This window comes from Mchenga conophoros, linkage group LG2 (genome assembly GCF_057382185.1).
Source record: "Mchenga conophoros isolate Kocher_MC1m ecotype Shallow Benthic linkage group LG2, M_conophoros_male_GT1.1, whole genome shotgun sequence".
In the NCBI taxonomy this organism is placed as follows: domain Eukaryota; kingdom Metazoa; phylum Chordata; class Actinopteri; order Cichliformes; family Cichlidae; genus Mchenga; species Mchenga conophoros.
In genome coordinates this window covers 6,168,886-6,194,187 of record NC_140527.1, presented here as the reverse complement: position 1 = coordinate 6,194,187, position 25,302 = coordinate 6,168,886, and the positions used below count along the sequence as shown (strand labels likewise).

The 25,302-nt window shown below is 41.0% G+C and overlaps 1 protein-coding gene across 1 annotated transcript in view; it reads right to left on the bottom strand.

The window, feature by feature from the left end:
- The window catches only part of rxfp1 (relaxin family peptide receptor 1), a 90,513-nt gene extending 65,984 nt beyond the window's left edge, over window positions 1-24,529 (bottom strand). The window contains exons 1-2 of the mRNA XM_085284407.1: window positions 24,207-24,529; window positions 17,152-17,289 (exon numbers count right to left, since the gene is read on the bottom strand). Of these exons, the coding sequence (XP_085140533.1) occupies window positions 17,152-17,289; window positions 24,207-24,249 (181 nt within the window). The 5' untranslated portion in view covers window positions 24,250-24,529. The remainder of the gene's footprint in view (window positions 1-17,151; window positions 17,290-24,206) is intronic.
- Between the last annotated feature and the right edge of the window lie 773 nt (window positions 24,530-25,302).

Genomic DNA, 25,302 nt, shown 5'->3' with positions numbered 1-25,302 from the left:
GCAGCTGTGCCCACACAGGACAGGCTTTTTGTTTGTTTGTTTTTTGTCCTACAATACTTAACCCAGTATCAAATAGTTTAAAAAGAAAATAAACAATATGAACAGATATGCCAAGAAAAATTGTATTCATGTCCCAGAAGGACTCATAAATGACATTTGTTTGCAAAGAGTCACAGAAGCTAACGGAACAGTCGCTGACCTGAAAGTGGCATTGGGACTTTGCTTTCTGACAGCTGTTTTCTCTAAGCTTGTTCTGCTCTGTGATAGAGTGTACATGGTTAAGCGAGCAAACGAGGAGCAACATCATCAGCCTTGACTGCAAGTGACATCAAACCAGCAGGATATCAACGCTTTCCCCCTGAAAATGGCTAAAAGGTGTCACACTGAGTACTGAAGATAACGAAATGGCAATTCAGTCTGAAGAGATTCCCCTACTGCACCAATGGGTATGCTGGTTCAGTCTTTACTACAGTTATATATGTCATCATAGATTTATGTGTTTTTTTTTTTTCACATATCATAGTGGCTATTTTAACCAGGTGTTTATGACCGAGTGTGACAGTTTTCTATAACCGCACCATTTAAATTCCTCCAATTTGATGGAACAAAGAAACAATCAGAGTTGTTTGTGGTTAATGTTCCAACATGTTTTAAAAGTCTGCTGACTCAAAACGAAGCCAAATTATAGTTTGGTCTATCTGTCTGTCTGGCAGGTGGATTTAAATTTAACAACCTTTATTTATCTAATTTAGTTCTCTACATTTAGGAGTTGTAGTTCTGTCAGGTGGAATTTTGCAGTTGTGCACCTCATCTCTAAGGACATTTATGCAATTGACCTTAACACATAACTGGCGTTGGCGATGCTTGGTAAAAAAAAAAAAAAAGACAGTATTTTATCTTTCACAGTAAGGTGAACAACATTTGCTTCTTATCAGCATAACATTTATGATGTGTATTGATAAAAAAAGGAAGTAAATGACATCTTTGTAAAAAGAGAACCTCTTCCTAAAACTAAATATTTCACTTTCAATCACTTACTTTGAGAACTGATTGCCAACCTTTTAACTACCCTGTCATGTTGAAATAATAAAAGACACTGCCAGTGTTCTGGCTTTTTTGCTATCTGAGTCTGCTTTCTGGAACCAAGGTGCAAATCGTTACATGCACAGATTGAAGTAAATATTTTTCAATTCTTTTAAGCTCGGGTCTGCAAGAAATAAGACACGTGTGTGGAAAATAAAAACAAGTGGGGCAGCTGTATGCTGTTATTCTACAGACAAAAAAGAATCTGACCACTGTTTCTATTCAGATCAATTATATTGCAATACACCACTGTTCTTTTTTGAATGATTCAGGTCACTCAACCTTTAAGGTTTTTAATCAGGTGTATAGTTCTAGTGGGTCTATACAGCATGTATACTACTCTGTAGAGTAATACACATGGAATTGAGGAGGAGACATCAATTTGGGGTCTTAAAGTTGAATTGTGGACATTAGAGTGGTGAGCTGCTGTGCTGTAAAATGTATGAAAACTATATGTATGAAAGGTACCAGCTTAGGTACCAGCTGTAAGAAGGAAAATCCTGAACCTTCAAAAACATTTTGGAAAAAAAACTAAAAACATCAGAGTATCACATTCAACTCCTGGAATATTGAATTGGTCATTTAAGTAGGAGGGGAGGTCGTAATCGGTTTCAGCTGCGTCTGAAATAACTAGCTCATGCATTTATTACTTCCAGGCTGGACTACTGTAGTTCATTATTATCAGGATGTCCTAAAAACTCACTGAAAAGCCTTCAGTTAATCCAAAATGCTGCAGCAAGAGTCCTGACAGGGACTAGAAAGAGGGAGCAGATTTCTCCTGTTTTGGCTTCTCTTCATTGGCTTCCTGTTAAATCCAGAATTGAATTCAAAATCCTGCTCCTCACATACAAGGTCTTAAATAATCAGGCCCCATCTTATCTTAATGACCTTGTAGTACCATATCACCCTATTAGAGCACTTCGCTCTGGCACTGCAGGCCTACTTGTTGTTCCTAGAGTATTTAAAAGTAGAATAGGAGGCAGAGCCTTCAGTTTTCAGGCCCCTCTTCTGTGGAATCAGCTTCCAGTTTGGATTTGGGAAACAGGCACTATCTCTACTTTTAAGATTAGGCTTAAAACTTTCCTTTTTGCTAAAGCATATAATTAGGGCTGGACCAGGTGACCCTGAATCCTCCCTTAGTTATGCTGCAATAGACGTAGGCTGCCGGGGATTCCCATGATGCACTGAGTTTTTCCTTTCCAGTCACCTTTCTCACTCACTATGTGTTAATAGACCTCTCTGCATTGAATCATATCTGTTATTAACCTCTCTCTCTCTTCCACAGCATGTCTTTATCCTGTCTTCCTTCTCTCACCCCAACCGGTCGCAGCAGATGGCCCCGCCCCTCCCTGAGCCTGGTTCTGCCGGAGGTTTCTTCCTGTTAAAAGGCAGTTTTTCCTTCCTACTGTCGCCAAAGTGCTTGCTCATAAGGGGTCATATGATTGTTGGGTTTTTCTCTGTATCAATTATTGTACGATCTACTGTACAATATAAAGTGCCTTGAGGTGACTGCTGTTATGAGTTGGCGCTATATAAATAAAATTGAATTGAATTGATTTGAAATTAATAACATGTACACTACAGGTGTAACACTGAGACGACTCGTAACAAAGGAATGTAATTTTTCCTGCCTTGTATTTGACTAGGGTCAGTGCCACTACTAATAGCTTAAGTCCTCCATTATTGCACATCAATAATGGAGGACTGTGGAGGACCGTAATAATGCAGTGATTATTACGGCTGTTTACATTCCCCCACAAGCCGACACTGACCGAGCACTCAGGGAACTGTACAGCGCGATCAGCAGCGAGGAAACCGCACACCCAGAGGCGGCGTTTATCACAGCCGGAGACTTTAATAAGGGAAACCTGAAGAAAGTCTCACCCAAACTCCACCAACACATCCACTTTAACACTCGTGGAGATCGGCTACTCGACCACTGCTACACCTCTTTCCGGGATGCGTACAAAGCCCTCCCCCGCGCCCCATTCGGCCAATCAGATCACCGCTCCATCCTGCTCCTGCCCGCCTACAGGCAGAAGCTGAAACAGGAAGCTCCAACCCGGAGGGCGGTGCACTGTTGGACGGACCAATCGGGACTGTTTTGATCACGCGGACTGGGAAATGTTTCACGTGGCTGCTAGGGACATTGATGAATACACAGACTCAGTCTGCGGATTTATCAGGAAATGCGTGGAAGATGTCGTCCCATCCAGAACAGTTAAATCCTTCCCAAATCAAAAACCCTGGATTAACGGAGATGTTCACGCGGCACGGAGCACCGCCTTTGCCTCCGCGAACACATCGGACTACAAACACGCACATTACCAACTCCGGAAGACGATCAAAGCAGCCAAACGTGAGTACAGGGACAGGGTGGAGCAACAGTTTGACAACCCTCGGAGTATGTGGCAGGGACTAAACACGATCACAGACTTTAGAGGGAAAACCAGCACACCGCAGACCACGGCCTCTCTGTGTGAGGATCTAAACGTATTCTACGCTAGATTCGACACAGCGAACACCATGAGACCGGACAGTGTGCGCACCGCGGATGACGTCAGTGCGCACACTGTGTCTGAGGAGGATGTGCGGAGGTGCTTCAGGAAGGTGAACGCACGCAAAGCTACTGGTCCGGACGGGATTCCCGGCCGCGTCCTCAAGTCATGCGCGGCTCAGCTGGCTGGAGTGTTCACGCACATCTTCAACCTTTCCCTCTCTCTGTCTGTAGTCCCAGCCTGCTTCAAAATGGCCACCATCGTCCCTGTACCCAAATCCTCCACCATCTCCTCATTGAACGACTGGCGACCTGTAGCCCTGACCCCCATCGTAAGCAAATGCTTCGAGAAGCTGGTCAGGGACTTCATCTGCTCTGCACTACCCGACTCACTGGACCCTCTACAGTTCGCATACCGCCACAACAGGTCCACTGATGATGCCATAGCCCTGACACTACACACTGCCCTGTCACACCTGGAGAAGAGAGACACGTATGTGAGAATGCTGTTTGTAGATTACAGCTCAGCATTCAATACCATCGTTCCCTCGAAGCTGGATAGGAAACTGCAGGATCTAGGACTGAGCAGCTCCCTCTGCAGCTGGATCCTTAGCTTCCTGTCTGACAGACGCCAAGTGGTCAGACTGGGCAGCATCACCTCATCCCCCGTCACACTGAACACTGGTGCTCCACAGGGGTGTGTACTGAGCCCTCTCCTGTACTCACTCTACACCTACGACTGCACAGCCACTAACAACTCCAACATCATTGTGAAGTTTGCGGACGACACTACAGTGGTGGGTCTTATCACCAACAGTGATGAGACAGCTTACAGGGAGGAGGTCAGCGCCCTGACCCACTGGTGTCAAGACAACCATCTCACCCTCAACGTCGCAAAGACAAAGGAGTTGATAGTGGACTTCCGGAGGTGCAGAGAAGTACACACCCCCATCACCATCAGCGGCGCTGCTGTGGAGAGAGTGAGCAGCTTCCAGTTCCTTGGCGTACACCTGGCTGAGGATCTTACGTGGTCAGTACACACAAACAAAACAGTGAAGAAGGCGCAGCAGCGCCTCTTCTTTCTCAGGAGACTGAAAAGATTCGGCATGAGCCCCCGCATCCTCAGGACCTTCTATCACTGTGCCATTGAGAGCATCCTCACTGGATGCATCACCACCTGGTATGGCAACAGCACCGCCTACAACTGCAAAGCTCTCCAGCGAGTAGTGCGGTGCTCTGAACGGATAATTGGAGGTGAGCTTCCCTCCCTCCAAGACATCTACAGGAAGCGGTGCCTGAGGAAAGCGGGGAGGATCATCAAGGACTCCAGTCACCCCAGCCATAAACTGTTCAGACTACTTCCATCAGGAAGGAGGTTCTGCAGCATCCGGTCCCGTACCAGCAGACTGAGAGACAGCTTTTTCCATCAGGCCATCAGACTGCTGAACACTTCATAGACACCTCAGCTTCACTACTGGAACTTTAACATTATGCACTCCATACTGTACAGTAATGCCACTGTTTTGCACATGTCTCACTCTGTATATTTTATTTTATTTATTTTATATATTCTATTCATTGTTTACTCTATTTAATTTGTAAAATATGTGTACACACACACACACACACACACACACACATAGAAAAAAATTTAGTATACACATCCAGAAATGCATACACTATTATATATTGTACATATATTTATTAGTTTCAGATGTAGCCATTCTTGTATTTTGCTTGTTTACATTATTGTATTTTGCACAACTCTGTTGCTTGTGAAGCTCGCACACAAGAATTAATTTCACTCACATGTGCTGTACCAATGTACCTGCACATGTGATGTGACAATAAAAGTGATTTGATTTGATTTGATTTGATTCAACACGTGCCTTTTCCACTGTGACTTCCGGCACATTCTCAAAAATATGGAGGAGGTTCTAAGAGATAGACAGTTACTCTAGGAGAGTTGGACAGGGCCATGCAAGATCCTTAACTCATCAGCAGGATTGGCATCTGCTTGGCCACTGAATGTCTCTGACCAAACAAATAAAAACAGACTTCATGAAGGTGGCCTGTGAGCCCCACATCCTCCAGCTGGCCTTTTGCTCACAGCTCGGCACAGTGGAGGCATTTACCATAGAACACCAGAATTAGCAGGTCCACCACCAACACATGACAGACAGAGAACTATGGTGCCTTTAAGATCATTCAGCATGACCGGTCTGGCAATGGGTCAGTGATGGTCTGGGGAGGCGTATCCATGTCTTCCTTCAATTTATTTATTATTTGGGCACTCTATGTTTGAGTTTTCAAAGCATTGACATAAATCAGTTAACTTGCTGGGTTACTAACTTAACTTGGAGTGAATAAATCAAAGAAAATCTTTATGCTTTTGTTGAAAATACAGCTTGAAAAGGATAAGCGGAAGCGAACGGATGGATAGATGGCAATGATATATGTTATATTACTAAATACCAAAGTAAAACATCATAGTACTGTTTGTATGCAGTGATATGATATAATGTGAAATAAAATATATAAAACTGAAATACATCATTAAAAAGCATAAAAATTGTTCCAGTAAAACATTAAATAATAGGTAAAACACCCCAAAAAACTATACAAACATCTTTGTATAGAAGAGTCTGTTCAGTGACAGGTTGCTTCTCCCCAAGACAAGAACTAACAGACTTAAAAACTCCTTTGTCCCACACGCCATCAAACTGTTTAACTCCTCTCTGGAGGGGAGAGGGAGGGGAAACAGGAGGACAAAGGAGGGGGGAACAACTAAGCTGTAGTGCCTCTGCACCTCACTGTACAATACCTTGTGCAATACTTTTTGTAAATAGTCAACAGTGCAATAGACTCAATACTTGAAATGTGCAATTCACTTGTATTTTTATTTTTTATTCCTATTTATTCTATTTATCCCCTTTGTATATTTTATTTATATTTGTCTCTGTATTTATATATGTGTGTGTGTGTGTGTGTGTGTATATATATATATATATATATATATATATAACAGTTCTGTAACTGTAACTTCGGTCGTTGCTGTGCTTTTTTTGGAAGTCGAATTTCCCAGAGGAACCCACCCGAGGGATTAATAAAGTTCTATCTTATCTTATCTTATCTTATCTTATCTTATCTTATCTTGTCTCCATATATCACAGAGCCACAGCTCAGTGGCCGAGAGTCCAACATGCCAGAAAGCAAGCTTGAAGTGATTTATAATTTTTAATTAGTTTGATATGTTGGTACTCACCACAAACAGGCATTGATAAATGTCAGGAAATGTGAGTGTTGGTGGTTTTTTGCCCTTGTTTAGCTTCTATGTAGTATAAAGTTTCCTCCTTATTACTGGTTAAGGTGCTTGTATTTGTTTTGGTTTTGCATAGCAAATGCAATGATAATCCTGTTATCCTTATACCTGGGCACCACCAGGTTTTATCCGCAAAGGTTTTCTCAGCCGCCTTTACAATCATCTCCAAGACCTATATTCCCTTAAGAAGTTAGTGGTAGTGAGTGTGCAGTTTTAGAGAGTTAGGATTCACTCATTATGTTTTTACATCTGTGGACAAAACAAAAGGACAATCTTTCCCAATTGGCAGTGTCAAAGCCAGTTACACTCAACAAAAATATAAACGCAACACCTTTGTTACTGCTCCCATTCCCCATGGGATGGACGTAGAGACCTAAAATTCAGTCCAGATACACAATATAACCATCCCTCCCAAACAGTGGTCACAAATCAGTCCAAATGTGTGGTAGTGGGCACATCTGCCATATTGAGATAATCCATCCCACCTCACAGGTGTGCCACATCAGGATGCTGATCTGACATCATGAGTAGTGCACAGGTGTACCTCAGACTGCCCACAACAAAAGGCCACCCTGGAATGTGCAGTTTTTTGCGCTATTGGGGGTCTGGGGACCCAGAACCGGTCAGTATCTGGTGTGACCACCATTTGCCTCATGCAGTGCAACACATCGTCGCATGGAGTCTATCAGATTGTCAGTTGTGGCCTGTGGAATGTTGGTCCACTCCACTTCAATGGCTGTGCGAGGTTGTTGGATATTCGTGAGAACTGGTACACGCTGTCGTATACGACGGTCAAGCACATCCCGAACATGCTCAATGGGTGACATGTCCGGTGAGTATGCTGGCCATGCAAGAACTGGGACATTCTCAGCTGCCATCTGCCCTGAACAATGTGAACCATGATTCATCCATGAAGCGCACACCTCTCCAACGTGCCAGACGCCATCGAATGTGAGCATTTGCCCACACAAGTCTGTTACGGCGACGAGCTGGAGTCAGGTCAAGACCCCGATGAGGATGACGGGCATGCAGTTGAGCGTCCCTGAGACGGTTTCTGACAGTTTGTGCAGAAATTGTTTGGTTGTGCAAACCAATTGTTCCAGCAGCTGTCTGGGTGGCTGGTCTCAGACGATCTTGGAGGTGAACCTGCTGGATGTGGAGGTCCTGGGCTGGTGTGGTTACACGAGGTCTGCGGTTGTGAGGCCGGTTGGATGTGCTGCCATATTCTCTGAAACGCCTGTGGAGACGGCTTATGGTTGAGAAATGAACATTCAATGCACGGGCGACAGATCTGGTTGACATTCCTGCTGTCAGCATGCCAATTGCACGCTCCCTCATTGCTTGTGGCATCTGTGGCATTTTGCTGTGAGACAAAACTGCACATTCCAGGGTGGCCTTTTGTTGTGGGCAGTCTGAGGTACACCTGTGCATTACTCATGATGTCAGATCAGCATCCTGATGTGGCATACCTGTGAGGTGGGATGGATTATCTCAATATGGCAGATGTGCCCACTACCACACATTTGGACTGATGTGTGACCACTGTTTGGGAGGGATGGTTATATTGTGTATCTGGACTGAATTTTAGGTCTCTACGTCCATCCCATGGGGAATGGGAGCAGTAGCAAAGGTGTTGCGTTTATATTTTTGTTGAGTGTACTTTCCCTTGGACATGTTTTAATCAGACAGTCAGCACAGTGAGGCATTTCCAGGCCTGTTTTCCTTTGATTGTGCAGTTGTATCAGTGAAATGGAAAATCACAGTTTTTTTTTTTTTAGTTACTTCATGAATCAGAGTAAAAATGGAACTGAATGATCAATGAATTTGAGGCAGCCTTTCAGATGATGAAATAAAAGAGTCAGAAGCAGCTGTTGACCATCTGGTGACATCTGTGCTTACGTCCCATCAGGACCAACATTGCAGACTAGCAAAAATATGGACAGCAAGGCAGAACACCCACTAATAGAGCAGTCTGTAAAGTTAGGAGAGACCTTTTAATGTTTTTTCATAATTTTTGACTATTTACATTGTAGATTCTCACTGAAGGCATCAAAACTATTTGTTATTTGTGAGTATATTCCATATTTCCATAGTGAGTATATGTTTTATATTTTAGATTCTACAAAACAGTCGCCCTTTGCTTTGATTGCAGCTTTGCACACTCTTAGCATCCATTCATGGCATTCATGAAGTCATCACGTAAAATGGTTTTCCATCAGTCTTGAAAGAGTTTCTCAGAGATCTTTGGGGCTTTTGTCTTCACTCTGTGGTCCATCTTATCCCAAACCATCTCGGCTGGGTTCTGGTGAGCTGACTGTGGAGGTCACACCATCTGGCGCTGCACTTCATGACTCTCCGTCTTACACAGCTCGGAGGTGTGTTTGGGGTCATTGTCCTGTTGAAAAATAAATGATGGTTGAACTAAACGCAAACCGGATGGAATGGCATGTCGCTGCAGGGTTCTGTGGTAGCCACGCTGATTCAGTGTGCCTTCAATTATGAATAAATACCCTAACAGTGTCACCAGCAAAGCACCCCCATACCATCATACCTGCTCCTCCATGCTTCATGGTGGGAACCATGCATGTAGAGACCATCTGTTCACCTTTTGTGTGTTGCACAAAGACACAACAGGTGGAACCCAAGATATCAAATTTGGACTAATCAAAGCATAGATTTCAACTGGTCTAATATCCATTCCTTGTGTTTCTTGGCCCAAACAAATCTCTTCTGCTTGCTGCTTCTCATTAGTAGTGGTTTCTTAGCAGGATTAGGGGTTAGGTGAGGTGCAGTTAACTTGCGATTTCAGGGGCTGGTGACTCGGATGAATTTATCCTCAGCGGCAGAGGTGACTCCTGGTCTTCCTTTCCTGGGGCGCTCCTCACTTTCATCCTAGTGCTTGAAGCCTTTTGCGACTGCACTTTGGGACACATTCAAAGTTTTAGCAAGAACTGACTGACTTTCAGTTCTTAAAGTAATGATGGACTGTCGTTTCTCTTTACTTAGCTGATTGGTTCTTGCCATAATATGAATTCTAACAGGTGTCAAATAAGGCTGTCAGCTGTGTACAAGCCCCTGCACAACACAACTTATAATCCCAACCCCATTAAGAAGGCAAGAATTTTAACAAATGAACCCTGACAAGGCACACCTGTGAAGTGAAAACTATTTTAGGTGACTACATCATGAAGCTCATTGAGAGAAAGCCAAGGGTTTGCAGCGCTGTCAACAAAGCAAAGTGTGACTACTTTAAGGAAACTAAAATATGAAAACATATTTAGAGTTTTTAATAATTTAATAATTCATATATATATACACACACATATATCTAGCTTCATATATTTTATGTCTTCAGCATGTATATACAATGTAGAAAGTAGTAAAAAAATAAAGAAAAAACATTAAATGAGAAGTTGTGTCCAAACATTTGACTGACAGTGTACAAATAAATATATTCGAAAAATTTGCCTGGATAGAAGTGGATCAACGTGTTGGATTTCCATCTTTAAAGACTTTTTTAAAACCAAGATTGCATTAATTGCCATTTTCACAGTCTCCTGTTTTCAGAGGCTCAAAAGTAACTGAATAACTTATTATTAATAATTCATTGCCAGGAGAGGATTGTTTGTTTGGTATTCCATGTCAAATGAAGCAGAAAAAAGATATAGTGTTGATTATTTATATTTAACAGCTGTTTACTAGAATTTGAATTGTCAATATGAGGTCCAAAGAGGTGTCACTGTAAGTGAGGGAGGAATCATTTGGCTGAAAAACCAAAATAAAATAAAAAAAACAACCCAAAAAACCAGATAGCAAAAACTTTAGCAATGGCCAAACATCAGGTATATCTGAAAAAACAAAAACAAACAAACAAACGAACAAAAAGTAATGCACTGGCCAGCTCAGCAACACCAAAAGACTTCTCCAGAAGTGCACAGTTTGAAATTTAAAAAATAAAATTGGGGGGAAGTGAAAGAAAAATTAACTTGTACCATAGTTAAGAAGATCAAAGAATTTAGAATGAAAATAATAGCTCTTGATCCCAAATATACTACATGATCTGTTAAACATGGAGGCAATGTTATGGCGGGGGCACGTATGGCTGCTAATGGAAATGTGTCACTAGTGTTTATTGAAGATGTGACTGCTGATAGAAATAGCCGGATGGATTCTAAAGTGCAGATAGAATCCATCACTGTGCAGATAGATAACAACTCAAAGAAACTGGAAACGCAACCCCAGAGTTTCTCAAGGCAAAAATGTTGGATATTCTTCAATGGCCAAGTCAGTCACCTGATCTCAGCCCAACAGAGCATGCTTTATTAAAGATAATACTGATGCCACAGAGTCCCACAATGAAGCAGCAGCTGAAGGTGGCTGCAGTAAAGGCCTAGCAGAGCTTCTCAAGGGAGCAAACACAGCATTTGATGTATTATGTATTAAAGTATCCTAAAAAGTTACAACTTTTTTTAAACTTCTTGGATTAAAGTTGAAAGTCTACACTTCAATCACATCTTGCTTATGATTTACAGGGAGTGCAGAATTATTAGGCAAGTTGTATTTTTGAGGAATAATTTTATTATTGAACAACAACCATGTTCTCAATGAACCCAAAAAACTCATTAATATCAAAGCTGAATGTTTTTGGAAGTAGTTTTTAGTTTGTTTTTAGTTTTAGCTATTTTAGGGGGATATCTGTGTGTGCAGGTGACTATTACTGTGCATAATTATTAGGCAACTTAATAAAAAAAAAAATATATACCCATTTCAATTATTTATTTTTACCAGTGAAACCAATATAACATCTCCACATTCACAAATATACATTTCTGACATTCAAAAACAAAGCAAAAACAAATCAGTGACCGATATAACCACCTTTCTTTGCAAGGACACTCAAAAGCCTGCCATCCATGGATTCTGTCAGTGTTTTGATCTGTTCACCATCAACATTGCGTGCAGCAGCAACCACAGCCTCCCAGACACTGTTCAGAGAGGTGTACTGTTTTCCCTCCTTGTAAATCTCACATTTGATTATGGACCACAGGTTCTCAATGGGGTTCAGATCAGGTGAACAAGGATAAGATAAGATAGAACTTTATTAATCCCTCGGGTGGGTTCCTCTGGGAAATTCGACTTCCAAAAAAAAGCACAGCAACGACCGAAGTTACAGTTACAGAATTGTGTTATATATATATATATATATATATATATATATATATATATATATATATATATATATATATATATATATATATATATATATATATATATATATATATATATATATATATATATACACACACACACACACACACACACACACACACACACACACACACACATAAATACAGAGACAAATATAAATAAAATATACAAAGGGGATAAATAGAATAAATAGGAATAAAAAATAAAAATACAAGTGAATTGCACATTTCAAGTATTGAGTCTATTGCACTGTTGACTATTTACAAAAAGTATTGCACAAGGTATTGTACAGTGAGGTGAAGAGGCACTACAGCTTAGTTGTTCCCCCCTCCTCCTCCATGACATGGAGGCCATGTCATTAGTTTTTCTTCTTTTATACCCTTTCTTGCCAGCCACGCTGTGGAGTACTTGGACGCGTGTGATGGAGCATTGTCCTGCATGGAAATCATGTTTTTCTTGAAGGATGCAGACTTCTTCCTGTACCACTGCTTGAAGAATGTGTCTTCCAGAAACTGGCAGTAGGACTGGGAGTTGAGCTTGACTCCATCCTCAACCCGAAAAGGCTCCACAAGCTCATCTTTGATGATACCAGCCCAAACCAGTACTCCACCTTGCTGGCGTCTCAGTCGGACTGGAGCTCTCTGCCCTTTACCAATCCAGCCACGGGCCCATCCATCTGGCCCATCAAGACTCACTCTCATTTCATCAGTCCATAAAACCTTAGAAAAATCAGTCTTGAGATATTTCTTGGCCCAGTCTTGACGTTTCAGCTTGTGTGTCTTGTTCAGTGGTGGTCGTCTTTCAGCCTTTCTTACCTTGGCCATGTCTCTGAGTATTGCACACCTTGTGCTTTTGGGCACTCCAGTGATGTTGCAGCTCTGAAATATGGCCAAACTGGTGGCAAGTGGCATCTTGGCAGCTGCACGCTTGACTTTTCTCAGTTCATGGGCAGTTATTTGGCGCCTTGGTTTTTCCACACGCTTCTTGCGACCCTGTTGACTATTTTGAATGAAACGCTTGATTGTTCCATGATCACGCTTCAGAAGCTTTGCAATTTTGAGACTGCTGCATCCCTCTGCAAGATATCTCACTATTTTTGACTTTTCTGTGCCTGTCAAGTCCTTCTTTTGACCCATTTTGCCAAAGGAAAGGACGTTGCCTAATAATTATGCACACCTGATATAGGGTGTTGATGTCATTAGACCACACCCCTTCTCATTACAGAGATGCACATCACCTAATATGCTTAATTGGTAGTAGGCTTTCGATCCTATACAGCTTGGAGTAAAACGACATGCATGAAGAGGATGATGTGGACAAAATACTCATTTGCCTAATAATTCTGCACTCCCTGTAGATTCATTTGTACAGTTTTTATAAATTGTGCCAATGTCCAAATACTTATGGACACTATATGTTTAACAGTTAGGTGCTGGATTACAAAACAAACCAACTGACTATTCTTTCTACAGTGTACCACTGTGTTATCTAGCAATGTACTAATCTGTGATTGCATACTGTGAAATAGTTTTAACTTCTACACACCAGCACCTGCTGAAAACAAAACTGACATCACATCATAATTCTTCCTGCAGGATCACGAAACGAAGCTTGGGGAATGGACGGAAGTCATGAAGAAAAAAAAAATGTCATTCATTATAATGTGACAGTTGGTTTATAAGCTGCACCTGTTTCACCACAGGAGTCATGATTGATGATTGTCTCCTCAAGATTAATTCTTGAAATCAGTCATACATAAGCCTACTCTAGCATTCTGAGCTGCAGATCAGCACACGTGAGAAAGTTCCAACATTAAAAGGTTTGCATTTCTATGCTTTATGGTGCTTTGGACCTTTTCACTCTGTTATCAATAAATGTTAGTTATGATGCAAAATCACTTTGAGTAATGTAATTCCAGTGTAGGATATAAATAGATAAGCACATATTTTTAAAGCAAATTTAATAACCCGACTTGTGTCTTGGTATTTAGTGTATATATAATTTCTTTTTTTTTTTTTTTGTGTGTCCCGTTTGGATCTTTAGCCATCAGAATTGTTGTCTTAAGGCCAAGAAAGATGCCAAGCGGATTTATTTTACCAAGTGGATCATCATGGCCTTGCCATATTGGTCCATTTGATTGACCTTTATTATAATTATGAATTTATTTTATTTTCAGTTGCTACAAACGGGACAGACATGACTGGGGGATAGGACAGGGAGAAAGAATGAAAGAAAGAGAGGGAGAGAAAGAAAACCAAAGGGGAGAAGAGACGGTGAGAAGGGGGGGGAAGAAAGAAAAAAAAAAAAAAAACAGAAAAAAAAAACAAAACACCTGGGTCACCTGTATGGAGAAAAAAACAGAAGAGAAAGCAAACAACAAAGTGCAACATAATAAAAAAAACAAAAAACGGCACCATCACAATAAACTAGCTAGCAGTAGATATCAGTAGATACTAAGTAATAAACGATATTGTGCAGCACGCAAGATAGACAGCGCACAATGTGCTTTGAGGCAGCAGCCAAGAAAGCTGTAGTCCGCGTCTGTGAATACCCATGTGTACACCTGTGTGCATACCTGTGTGGATCAGCATGCTTGCATTCCAAAGGTTTCTCCATGTAACGATCTGCTAGAGGGTGTGGGGGGGTCACAGCCCCGTCCTCCAGGGTATGAAGCAGGTATGGAGGAGATCAAAACTCCAGACATCCAGAGGCCCCCAGAACACAAGAGACCAAGGAAGACCCACAGAGGGGCAGCCGCGCCACTGTCCCAGTAAGAGCTGAGGAGAGTCCCAGATGAGGGTTCACTCAGCAGCCGCGGAGCAGAAGCCAGGGGGAGTTGCAGTGACGCGCCCGTGAGCTCCGCCGGCAGCCAGCTGTGCCTGAGTGACCGAGCCCCAGCCCGAGAGGCCGGGGGCACCCCACCTCCGAAGTGGCCCGAGCGAGCCCCAGGCTCCAGGCCCCGATAAGCGGCTGCCAAGGAGTGAGCCGGTGTGTACCCGGACGCCCACCCCCAGACACAAGGAACCACCAACGCACCGACACCTGAGGGAGTCCGCCACTGGCAGGGGAAGTGGTGGTGGGTGGAGATAGGCCTCCAAACCTTGGAGGGCCTGAGATGTCCCCAGAGAGGTGGCGTCTGATACCCAACCTGACATATAGACACAGACATACAGGCACACACAGACACAAACATCCATTCCCACCCTCATGCTCTCATATGCACTTACTCCACACTCAACCAACGTGGAGACTGTCACGGCGAGTGAGATGAGCCGTGTGGAAAATAAAGGAGGATCCAAACGCAGGCACTTGTATGGGTGTGAGGGTGGTTTATTAAACACAAAAAGGAAATGGACAAACGGCGAACGGAGCAATGACTAAACTAAACTGGGAACAAACTAACTACAGAACACGAACCTGGACATGAATGAGAGCGGGCGGAAACAGATGATGGTTGACTGCAGGGAAACACACAGATGAAGCAGGGTGGAAACACAGACGGACCAGCAACTACAATGACGGAAGACATGACTTAAATACACAGAGAATCACAGGGGAATTACACACAGGTGGTGGACACAGCTGGGAATAATCAACAAGACGAGACAAAGGTAAAACCGAACACACTTACATGAGACCCAGACCTTCACAATAGAACAGGAAATGAGAACACCACACCAAGACGCAGACCTGACACTGAGAGACAGACAGATTGACACATGGAACCTGAACTAAACTAAACGTGAGATACAACCGAGAACAAATCCTTAAACATGAACCTCAAATAATAAACATCATAACCATCATAAACACAACAAGAGAACAAGAAAACAATCCCTGATGCAAACCAAAACATAATAACCTCAAACATGGAATAACAAAAACATGAAACTCCACATACTGGGTCCAACGGACCCAGACCCGTGACAGAGACATAAAGAGACGCTGTACACACGATCACACTCCCCAAGCGTACTCTACGAACCGGGTCTAGGTACCCTTGCCCCTGGAGGGGGAACTGCACCCAGACCCAGGTGGTGTTACCCTTTTCTCTGCGGTGGGGAGAGGCAGACCGCCCCGACTCCGCAGCAGTAGGGAGGCCCCACACTCCAGACCGCAGTCGGACGGCCAACTCCTCCTAGCCGCCCCGCTCCAGCAGGCCGCAGAGAACGGGGGTGAGAGAAGACTCCAAACCTCCCTCCACCCGCTCATTGTAGTGTTGATGCATGTGTGTTCTAAGGTGCAATTAAAACCCAGGAGGGCATGGAGCTACCTGTGTATATATAATTTCAAGGTTAATAAAGAAAAAATGGACAGAGGAGGAAATCAATGGGTGAGGCAAATGAGAAACACACTTAAAAATATATACATTGGAGGAGTTTGGTTAGTTATCATCGTAATTTAATTTGTCGAACTGCTTTTTATAGTTCAAACTTAATATTATATAATGCTTAAGAGCTACTATGACAGCTGTGCATAAAATGCAAATGATTTAGTGTTATGAATAATGATTATTTCTGAGCAAAATTCTTCATTCCTACTGTATCCTGACACCCATCAGCTGTATTTATAGTCCTTATGCCACGAGCCAGCTCTGAACCTTTGCTTCTGGGTCCAGGTCGGGTTGAGTTCAGTACTGAGTTTTACCAGTGCAGGACTCGAAGGTACATCATAGATGTAAATTAACATATTTTAAAAAACAGCAGCCAGCATGCATATTAATACCACTGCCCATGCCACCAGCAGGTGACAAGGAAAGCTAAGTTTGTACATTTACAAATCACAGCTTGCATCAGCAAGGTTCTCTAATACAGTAGCAGTGGTTATTACTCAAAAGCAAGGGTGTTTGTATGTATGAGTGTGTGTGTTTATAGCATCTACACCAGTAATTTATCACATGAACCAATAAACCAGGAAAATCTCAAACACTGTGTATGTGTCAGCCATTACCTAAGGGCTTTCTGGAGCTGGTATTTTGAAGATGTATGCATCAGGGCATATGAGTTTATTAACAAGTGTTCAAGTAGAAACAATGACTCACCACAGTTCTCCTCATCTGCTTGATTTCCACAGTCATCGATACCGTTGCAGTGCATGAGCTGAGGGAGACAAAAGGTCAGGTTCCCACAGGGGAAATATCCTAGTGGGCAAGTCCTCCTCTCCTCTGTCATATTGAGTGCTGTAAACAAAGCAGAAAAGCAATATGATTGAATAGAAAGTTTCTGATACTCTATTTTATTCCTGTCAAATGTGTCAGTAAAATGTAACATCTATCAACCTCATCTTGATATTTTTGTGAGCTCCTGAACATCCAGGCTGCTGTTCTTTCTGCAATCCATAACGAGCTGCTGTACTTCATTAAGCAATCTTAAATAACTGATGTACTTCAGAGACAGAACAAAATATATTACCTGGTGCCTGCATCAAATGTAAAATGGGCTTTATGAAACAAGGACGTCTTCTCTATTCTTTCATTCGCACTCTAACTATTAAAATTACATACTGAGTCTGCCTTTGGTTCAAAAAACAGTATGTGGGCCCAACTTTAGGTTATACATTAAACCCAGTGTTGGGGAGTAACGGAATACATGTACCGCTGTTACGTATTTAAAATACAAAATATGAGTAACTGTATTCCGTTACAGTTACCGTTTAAAAAGGTGGTATTCAGAATACAGTTACTTTGTTGAAATAAACGGATTACACGGCGGTATTTCCCTGTTTCATATTGTGGTGGGTCAGGACTGTTTGGGTTTTGTTTGACAGCTATCTTCTGTTGTTCCAGGCGGCAGCGTTATGGTTGCCATGGTTACAGGGTGACACTCTCTCTCTCTCTGCGTGTTTCCTGGGTGAGAGAGCGCCTTTTTGTTGTTGTTGTGCTAAGCTAATAGGCAGAATGCTACCGGTATAGCTCTAAAGAATGTAGCATCATAGGCAGTGTAGTCCGTGCTGCAGGGAGAATGGACTGCCATACCCGTTATGTGTATTCTGTAATGGAATACATTTTAAAAGTAACCTTCCCAACACTGATTAAACCTATACTGGCATTCCTGGACTGACACCCAATTATAATCACAATCTACTCCTTTTCTTCAATCCTTTCTCTTGCCCTTAGCGCAAACTGTTAAAGTAAAGTAAATGCAGGTGCTTTATTTGGTATTATATAATGTGTTTGTGTGTGTTCTTTAAATAATATTTTGGGATAATAAACAATGCCTCATGTTGTCAGACCTGCTCCTGACTTGAAACATTGCACCTTTGAGGTATCAAACAAGTTGAACAGCTGAAGGTGGAAACTAATCAAAAGGTTTCACTCATGGCATGCTGCACATGCTGGTATTTCTGATTATGTTTACAATAAAGTCCCCTCACACTTTATTTTCTGTGAAAAAAACAAAACCATATCAGCTTCACATCTTGAAACCTGATGGCATGAAATTAGATTCTGTCGAGTAAAAGTCACTGAATTTTATACATCAAGCTGGACAGTTTCATTATGCTGAAAATGCTGGGAAATCATTTTAATCTCTTTTTTATTTTGATAACACCTGGTGTGCCCAACATTTCTGCCTCCTTTTTGTTTTTCCTGAAAGGAACTAATACAACACCAGTGCGCTAATACCAGGCAGGGTTAGCAGCACCTGCAATCATAAAATAAACATATGCCCTTAATATTTAAAACAGTTAAAATCATCATATTACTCTCTAACACTATCAGTCTTTTCTTGATTCTTCCTAAATCACCATGTTAGTGATGGATTATGAACAATATATTAAAATTTAGCTTTCAAAACCCAGGGGGGTTTAATCTGTAGTTCAGTTCAATTACAGTTCAATCTGTAATTTAAATCAGTTTGGGAATACTAACATAGATCTCACACATCAGTAGTTACTCACTGCAGCACAATAAGATGGCATGCTGGCAGTGTTTAAAGTCTAATACATAAATAAGAATAACCCAAATCTCCGATGTTTGGCTTCTTGCTTTTTCCCTCCTCAAAGAATGAAAATTAAAGCAATTCTTAGACGTTAGCTTTTGCCTGTAGATGCTGGTGCTGTCACTTAACCTAACTGCCAACAGTCTTAAATAGGTGGTGTAGGAAATATGAGTGGCTGTAATTTTAAATGAACTTTTCAAAAGAAGTGCATTTACACAAATTTGACAATGAGCATGAGCCACTCATCAAAAATGTATCAGCATGTTTTATTTTTAAGCTCAAGTAAAAGGCAATTATATCAGATATTTAGTTGCTGCTGAACTTGTAAAGCAGAGTAGCAAAGGCAGTTTATTTAATTCATTGGATTCAATTGAATCCACTGTTCCAGAATTGAATAAACAGTTTTGTAGTTATCACTTTTAGTCTTTTAACCTAGGTTTCTAGAAGCCTTCTGAGACACTTGTGCAGGGAAGGGTTTATATTTTCATTTAATTTGAGCTCATCATCTGTGACAGCTGATTTTCTCCTTGCTCATCATGAATTTATTTCCTCTGCGACGGCAGAATATGTCACATAAGCATCTGCATCAGGTTAAACTAGGGTGATCAAACACATTCATTTCTGGTTAACTCTAAAAGACTCGCTATAGACAGACAGGAAGACTTGCTAGCCTTGCAGCATAAAGGCTGCAAAGTAAACGATTAAATTCTCCTTTGAAAACCAGCATCTGAACACATAACCCCTAATCCCCTAATGTCTAATGACTTCTACTTTATTCAAACATAGCACACAATCTCTCTTTAACAGTGGAGAGCTATAAAGTATGACAGTATCACACGCTGTAATAATATATATTAGATTCGATTTTTTTAAAATAGAAAATAAAATACAATCAAAATATATAGCACAACATAAGTTTTCTGATAACTTGCAGGGAATATTCCTTTAGAAATCACATGGAGGAATGCTTCTGTTGCATTACCATTTAAGATTATTTACTGACTAAACTTTTCACACTTTATCCCTAAATGTTTCTAGCTATTAGCCAATGGAATTGTATACGTGAAGCCAAATGTTCAGCTCACATTGCTGGATATTAAATGGTCTTGTCTCTGCCAAACCCCTATTGCAAGCTCTGTTGACACCCCTTAACCAGACTATTTACTGTAGCGAAAACATGTCCTTGCCTTGTTTTGTGTGCAACACGCAAGAAAAAGAAACTTCAGCTGATAGTGTCTGGACGTGATCGTTGTGCCTCTGCCAGTGCCCGATGTTCATAATAACTGAACAGAGAATTAAATATTCTGAACTAGGGCTGCCACGATTTGTCGACTAGTCACGATTACGTCGACTATCAAAATCGTCGACGACTGATTTAATAGTCGACGCGTCGTTTGAAACTTTGTACGATCACAAAAGACGCAGGAATAAGTGGCAGGATTTAAGAGTGTAATAACGGACTGAAACAGAAGATGGCAGCATTGCATGTACAAGGATGTCAGCTACCGTTAAACCCCGAAGAAGAAGAAGAAGAAGAAGCAGCTGTGTCCCAGAATTCATAGCGCGGCCCAGCGCAGTTTCCAACAATGGCGGCAGCTAGTTAGTTTTAATGTTACTCTTATTATTCTTTCTGGGTCACAAAATAAACGTTTAACATATTTTCAGGCGAGAATGTAGCTGTGTAAACCTCAAATATCTGCTCAGTTTATCAAGACACCACATATTTTCAAAAGCGCTCCGACGTTTTCGGAGACATCTGTTACCCACTAGCTCGTTAGCGAGCCGGGGGCTAGGCTCACTAGCGCCGTGAGAACACCGGACTCCCGGCAAATCGTTTTCAAACCCACCGCCGTCTTTCGCTACTCAGGTTAAATATATGAGTCACTTAGATAACTTACAAATGTTATTGTTTGGCTTTTTTTTTTTAGTATTTTATTTGTTCCTGAGTAAATCAGTTTGTCTGAGATTAAAGTTATAGTTTTTACACAGCTGAATAAACGTCAAGCAGACAGCTGATTATCAGAAGTGTGAGATGCTCCAGAATATACTCCAGTGTCCTGTTATATTTTAGATAGCAAGGAGTCTATTAAGCTTCACCGAAACAATCTGCAAATTTCATTAAAATTCAATAAACTATCATCTTGTCTTTATTTTTAGTTAGCACAGACCTTAAACGCTTAAAGCTGTAAGCTAATGATAGTTATATAAGAGCAGATGCTGCTGGTGCAATAAGCTGTACGTTTTACGTCTAATGGATGATGATCTGATTAGTCGACTAATCGCAAAAATAATCGGTGACTAGTCGACTATCAAAATAATCGTTTGTGGCAGCCCTATTCTGAACGTACTTGGCTGCCGATGATATATGAATTCCTTGGTGATAACTTGTCTGGTTAAAAGTGACATCCACAAATAACAGCCACAACAAGCCATTTCAGAACTTTACATTTTCAGTTTACTTCCTCAGTAAGCTGAAAATTAAAAAAAAGTACCAAGTAATTAGCAAACTGTAATATTTAGCTAGATAAAAACTTTTCACATGGTTAATTCTTTATAAAGGTCTAGAGCCATTATAAATACCAATAAATATGACAGTTATTTGGTTTTTTGTTGTTTTACTTTAATTATAACTTGATTTGAGAATCAGTTGCTTACTTTCCTAGGACACATATAAGGTTTCTCTACATTCACTTACTTATATTCTTAGTTAACATGAACTAATCAATGATCCCATTAATCACTCTTCAGGACTGGACATTTCAGTGATTGTACTACACAGTATAAGAATAATAAAGCATATCACAAATAACAGTGAAAATTATTCTATTATTAATTGTACACTCTTATATCAGCTCGTTTCATCAGTTGTTTGTCTAACATTGTTTATTTGTAATATTTGCACGTAACCGTTCAGTTACAATATGCTGTTCCTCAATATTTAGACTGACACAAGTACATTCACTTAGATGAGTGTGCAATTTGTATTACAGATAAGCTGCTCATCTAAAAAAGTGTGATATTTACACTTTGAGCATAAACCCTTCAGGCGGATAATTGCTGTTAGGGTTACAGCATAATGAAGAAAAAATGGAGGAAATAACTCTTTAATATGCATATGCATATTCCCCAAAATTTAATGGGAAGTTTCACTACTTTCCTAACTAACTATCCCTGACTTTTCAGCTGGCATCAAAGACCAGCTGCAAATATTCAACATTTATGCAAATGGATGTCTTATATGTTTACTTATATGTTGTATATATGTCATATGAAATAATAGTGCATTTAATAACAAGTTCAAACATGGACTCAAGTGAAAGAAATGTGAGAAAATTCATTAAATATGCTCTAAAATTGATCTGCAACTACTCAGACAGCTCTTATACTATATTGACTGTCTCTGGGATTGTTTCAACATGCTGCAGCCCCACAAAAGCTGATAAGGAAAGAGGTAAGCACACTGACAAAAACTCAGAGAAGATGGTTTGCCACAGATGTGGTCCAACAGTTTCTACTGTCTGATTGTGAATTATGGTTCCAAAGAGCTTTGTGGCAATGCTCTGTGAGATTCTGGGATAAAGCCAATCAGCTGTTTGACTGTGACAACATACGAACTATGCTCTTAATGGGCTGTTTTCTGATGCGACAGATCCATTTTTCACAATACAGCACACAGTATAGACATTTTGTCTTCCAGTGCATGGTTGTATCTAGAATCTAATCAAAGAAAATGCAGCTCATTTCTTCCATGACTAGTTTTAGCGTAAAGTTCAGAGGTGATTCAAATGCAGACACAAGAAAACAGGATGGAGACAAAGCTGGCATTAATTAATGTAATCAATTCTACACACCAAAAGGCACTGTAGAGTGAGCACCATACTCAAAATGAAGTCTAACTAATAACTTGGAAGGATCAAAAAGGAAAACAAAGCCTTGGGGAGTCACACAGAGACAGAACCACTGGGGCGGAAGGGAAACAGACAAGTCTGCAACTGACAAAGGATGCACAGGGCTAAATACACAGAGAGCTAATTGAACGCAGGTGAAATTAATGAGTGTGGACAGATGATCACAAATGAGGCAAAAATCAACAGAAAACGCAGAAAGTTATCAAAATCAAACAAGAAGTCATTGCAAAGAAACCTTAAGAGAGACAAAGGGAACCAAAGACAGCAGTCATGGGGGGAAAGGAATGAAAATTATCCCAAAGAAAATCCTGGGACAGGTTATCACTGCCCTGCTGTCATTAGTTTATAAGCTGTATGACAGTCTTAAAAGCTTCTTCTCAAACAACACGTCTGTCTCAAACCTACAGCTGAACATGGAGTGGTGTGTGATCAGTCCAAATAATGCACTAAATAGGTTTAAAATATCAGGGAGATATTAATATCCCAAACATTTTCTTGGCCGGTGCCTTCATTTTGCAGTGGCTCCGCTTGGACTACACTCAGCGACAACAACTGGCAGACTTAACTCGGTGTTCCCTTTAGGTTTCCCACTGCTCTAAACCTTAATACAGGATGCCACACAAGTAGCAGAGAGTTACCGATACAGTAGTGGATGCACTGCTGTTTTATTAGATTATGAATGCTTTAGATTAAGAAAAGCGAAGATAATTCCAAAAAAAAAAAAAAATCGAACAAATGGCAAATTCTCTGCAGTCCAATAAATGTAATAATCATGCAAAACAAAAATCCTCAGACCCACATGCATAATAACATGAAATGGGACTGAAGACATTAACTGGGCATGTTTATTGATTACAATTACGTCCACATTTAGATAAGCTTAAATTGTATAATATTGGAGGTGGTTATTAGTGGGTGGAATAGCCATTGCACCGAAAACGATTTTAAATACGACCAATTCAAGCTATCGTGAAAGCAACAGAATTATCCTGCTACATCTTCTGTCATGCATTCGATAGAAACCCTGGAAATCACTATTCTCTCTCCCTCTCTACCCTTTTTGTTGTCCGTGCTTATGTGAAAGATATTTACTTGGATTTACCCGGCGGCTACTTCTTAAAAGACATTATTAGAAAATATGTTCCCTTTACAATTGGTGTGAAAAACAATAGATTTTGGAACACTTGAAAAAAGATAACTTATCTACAGCCAGACCATATTTTCGTGATGAAAGAAGTTGTTAAACTTACCCCACACTCCGTAAGCGAATGCCACAGCTATATAAACTTGCATCGTGGCGCTTTGGGGTTTTTTTTTTCCTTTTTTCTTTTGCTGAATATCGCGCGGTTGAAACAAACTGGGAATCTGTGCGTAAAAATGTCACCAAAAGTTTGCCCTTGCGTTCCTATTACGTAATAAACGCGTGGACCGAGGTACTGTCAAACGCGTGCGGTGCAGATGCAGCTAGAGAAGAACCCGTTGCCACTTCGCAAAGTCGACTAGGTCTGCAGCCATCTCCACTAGCAGAGGGGTCTAAAGAATCAGTTGCCATCTTCTGACGCACAAGCCGCAGCAGTACAGGTGCAGCGCGCAGAGGGCGCTCGCAGGAGAAAAGGGGGTGGGGGTGCAGTCTGGGTCTCTGAATAGGAGGAACAGCTAAAGTCCAAAAGCAATAATCAGTTTCGCTGATCAAATTTGTAATCAGTAGGTGTTTGTACTGAGCGCTAAACTTTAATTGTGCAGCACAGCACCCTGCAGAGTCTACAAAAGCCTCAATGACAATTCATGTGTTAGTAGGATCAGAGGAGTGTATGTGAGATCACTGAAAAAAACGTCTGAGTGTGGGATAGCGCACACGATTTTCCCCGAATCACCCCCCCCCCCCCCCCCCCACATCAAACATTTTCCTGTATGTATGTTTGGACCAGGAGAAAGAATTAGAATTTGTTTTGTCTCTAACCGGCAATTAGAGACAAAACAAATATCTGAAATATCAGATTTAATTATTAGCTTTAACGCCGTTCGTCACACAATAACAACAACTCATCAGCTTGCTTGTAAGTTGAAGTATACTTTTAGTAGTGCTTGTTAAAGCCAGTGTAAAAGATGTACAAGATATTATATGTAGGGTAGATTTACATATTAATGTCTGTGTGTTTTAACAAGTCAATATAAATTATGTATGAATGAATAAGAACCTGTGAATATTATCACTGCAGGCTGCATTTTGTCTTTCACCGCATGCTTCACTCTTTTGCTTTAAAAGGTAGTGACTTGCTGTTCCGATTCATTCTCACTTTAGTGTTATTTCAAGACACAGCTGCTATTTTCATCTAATAAACTCCC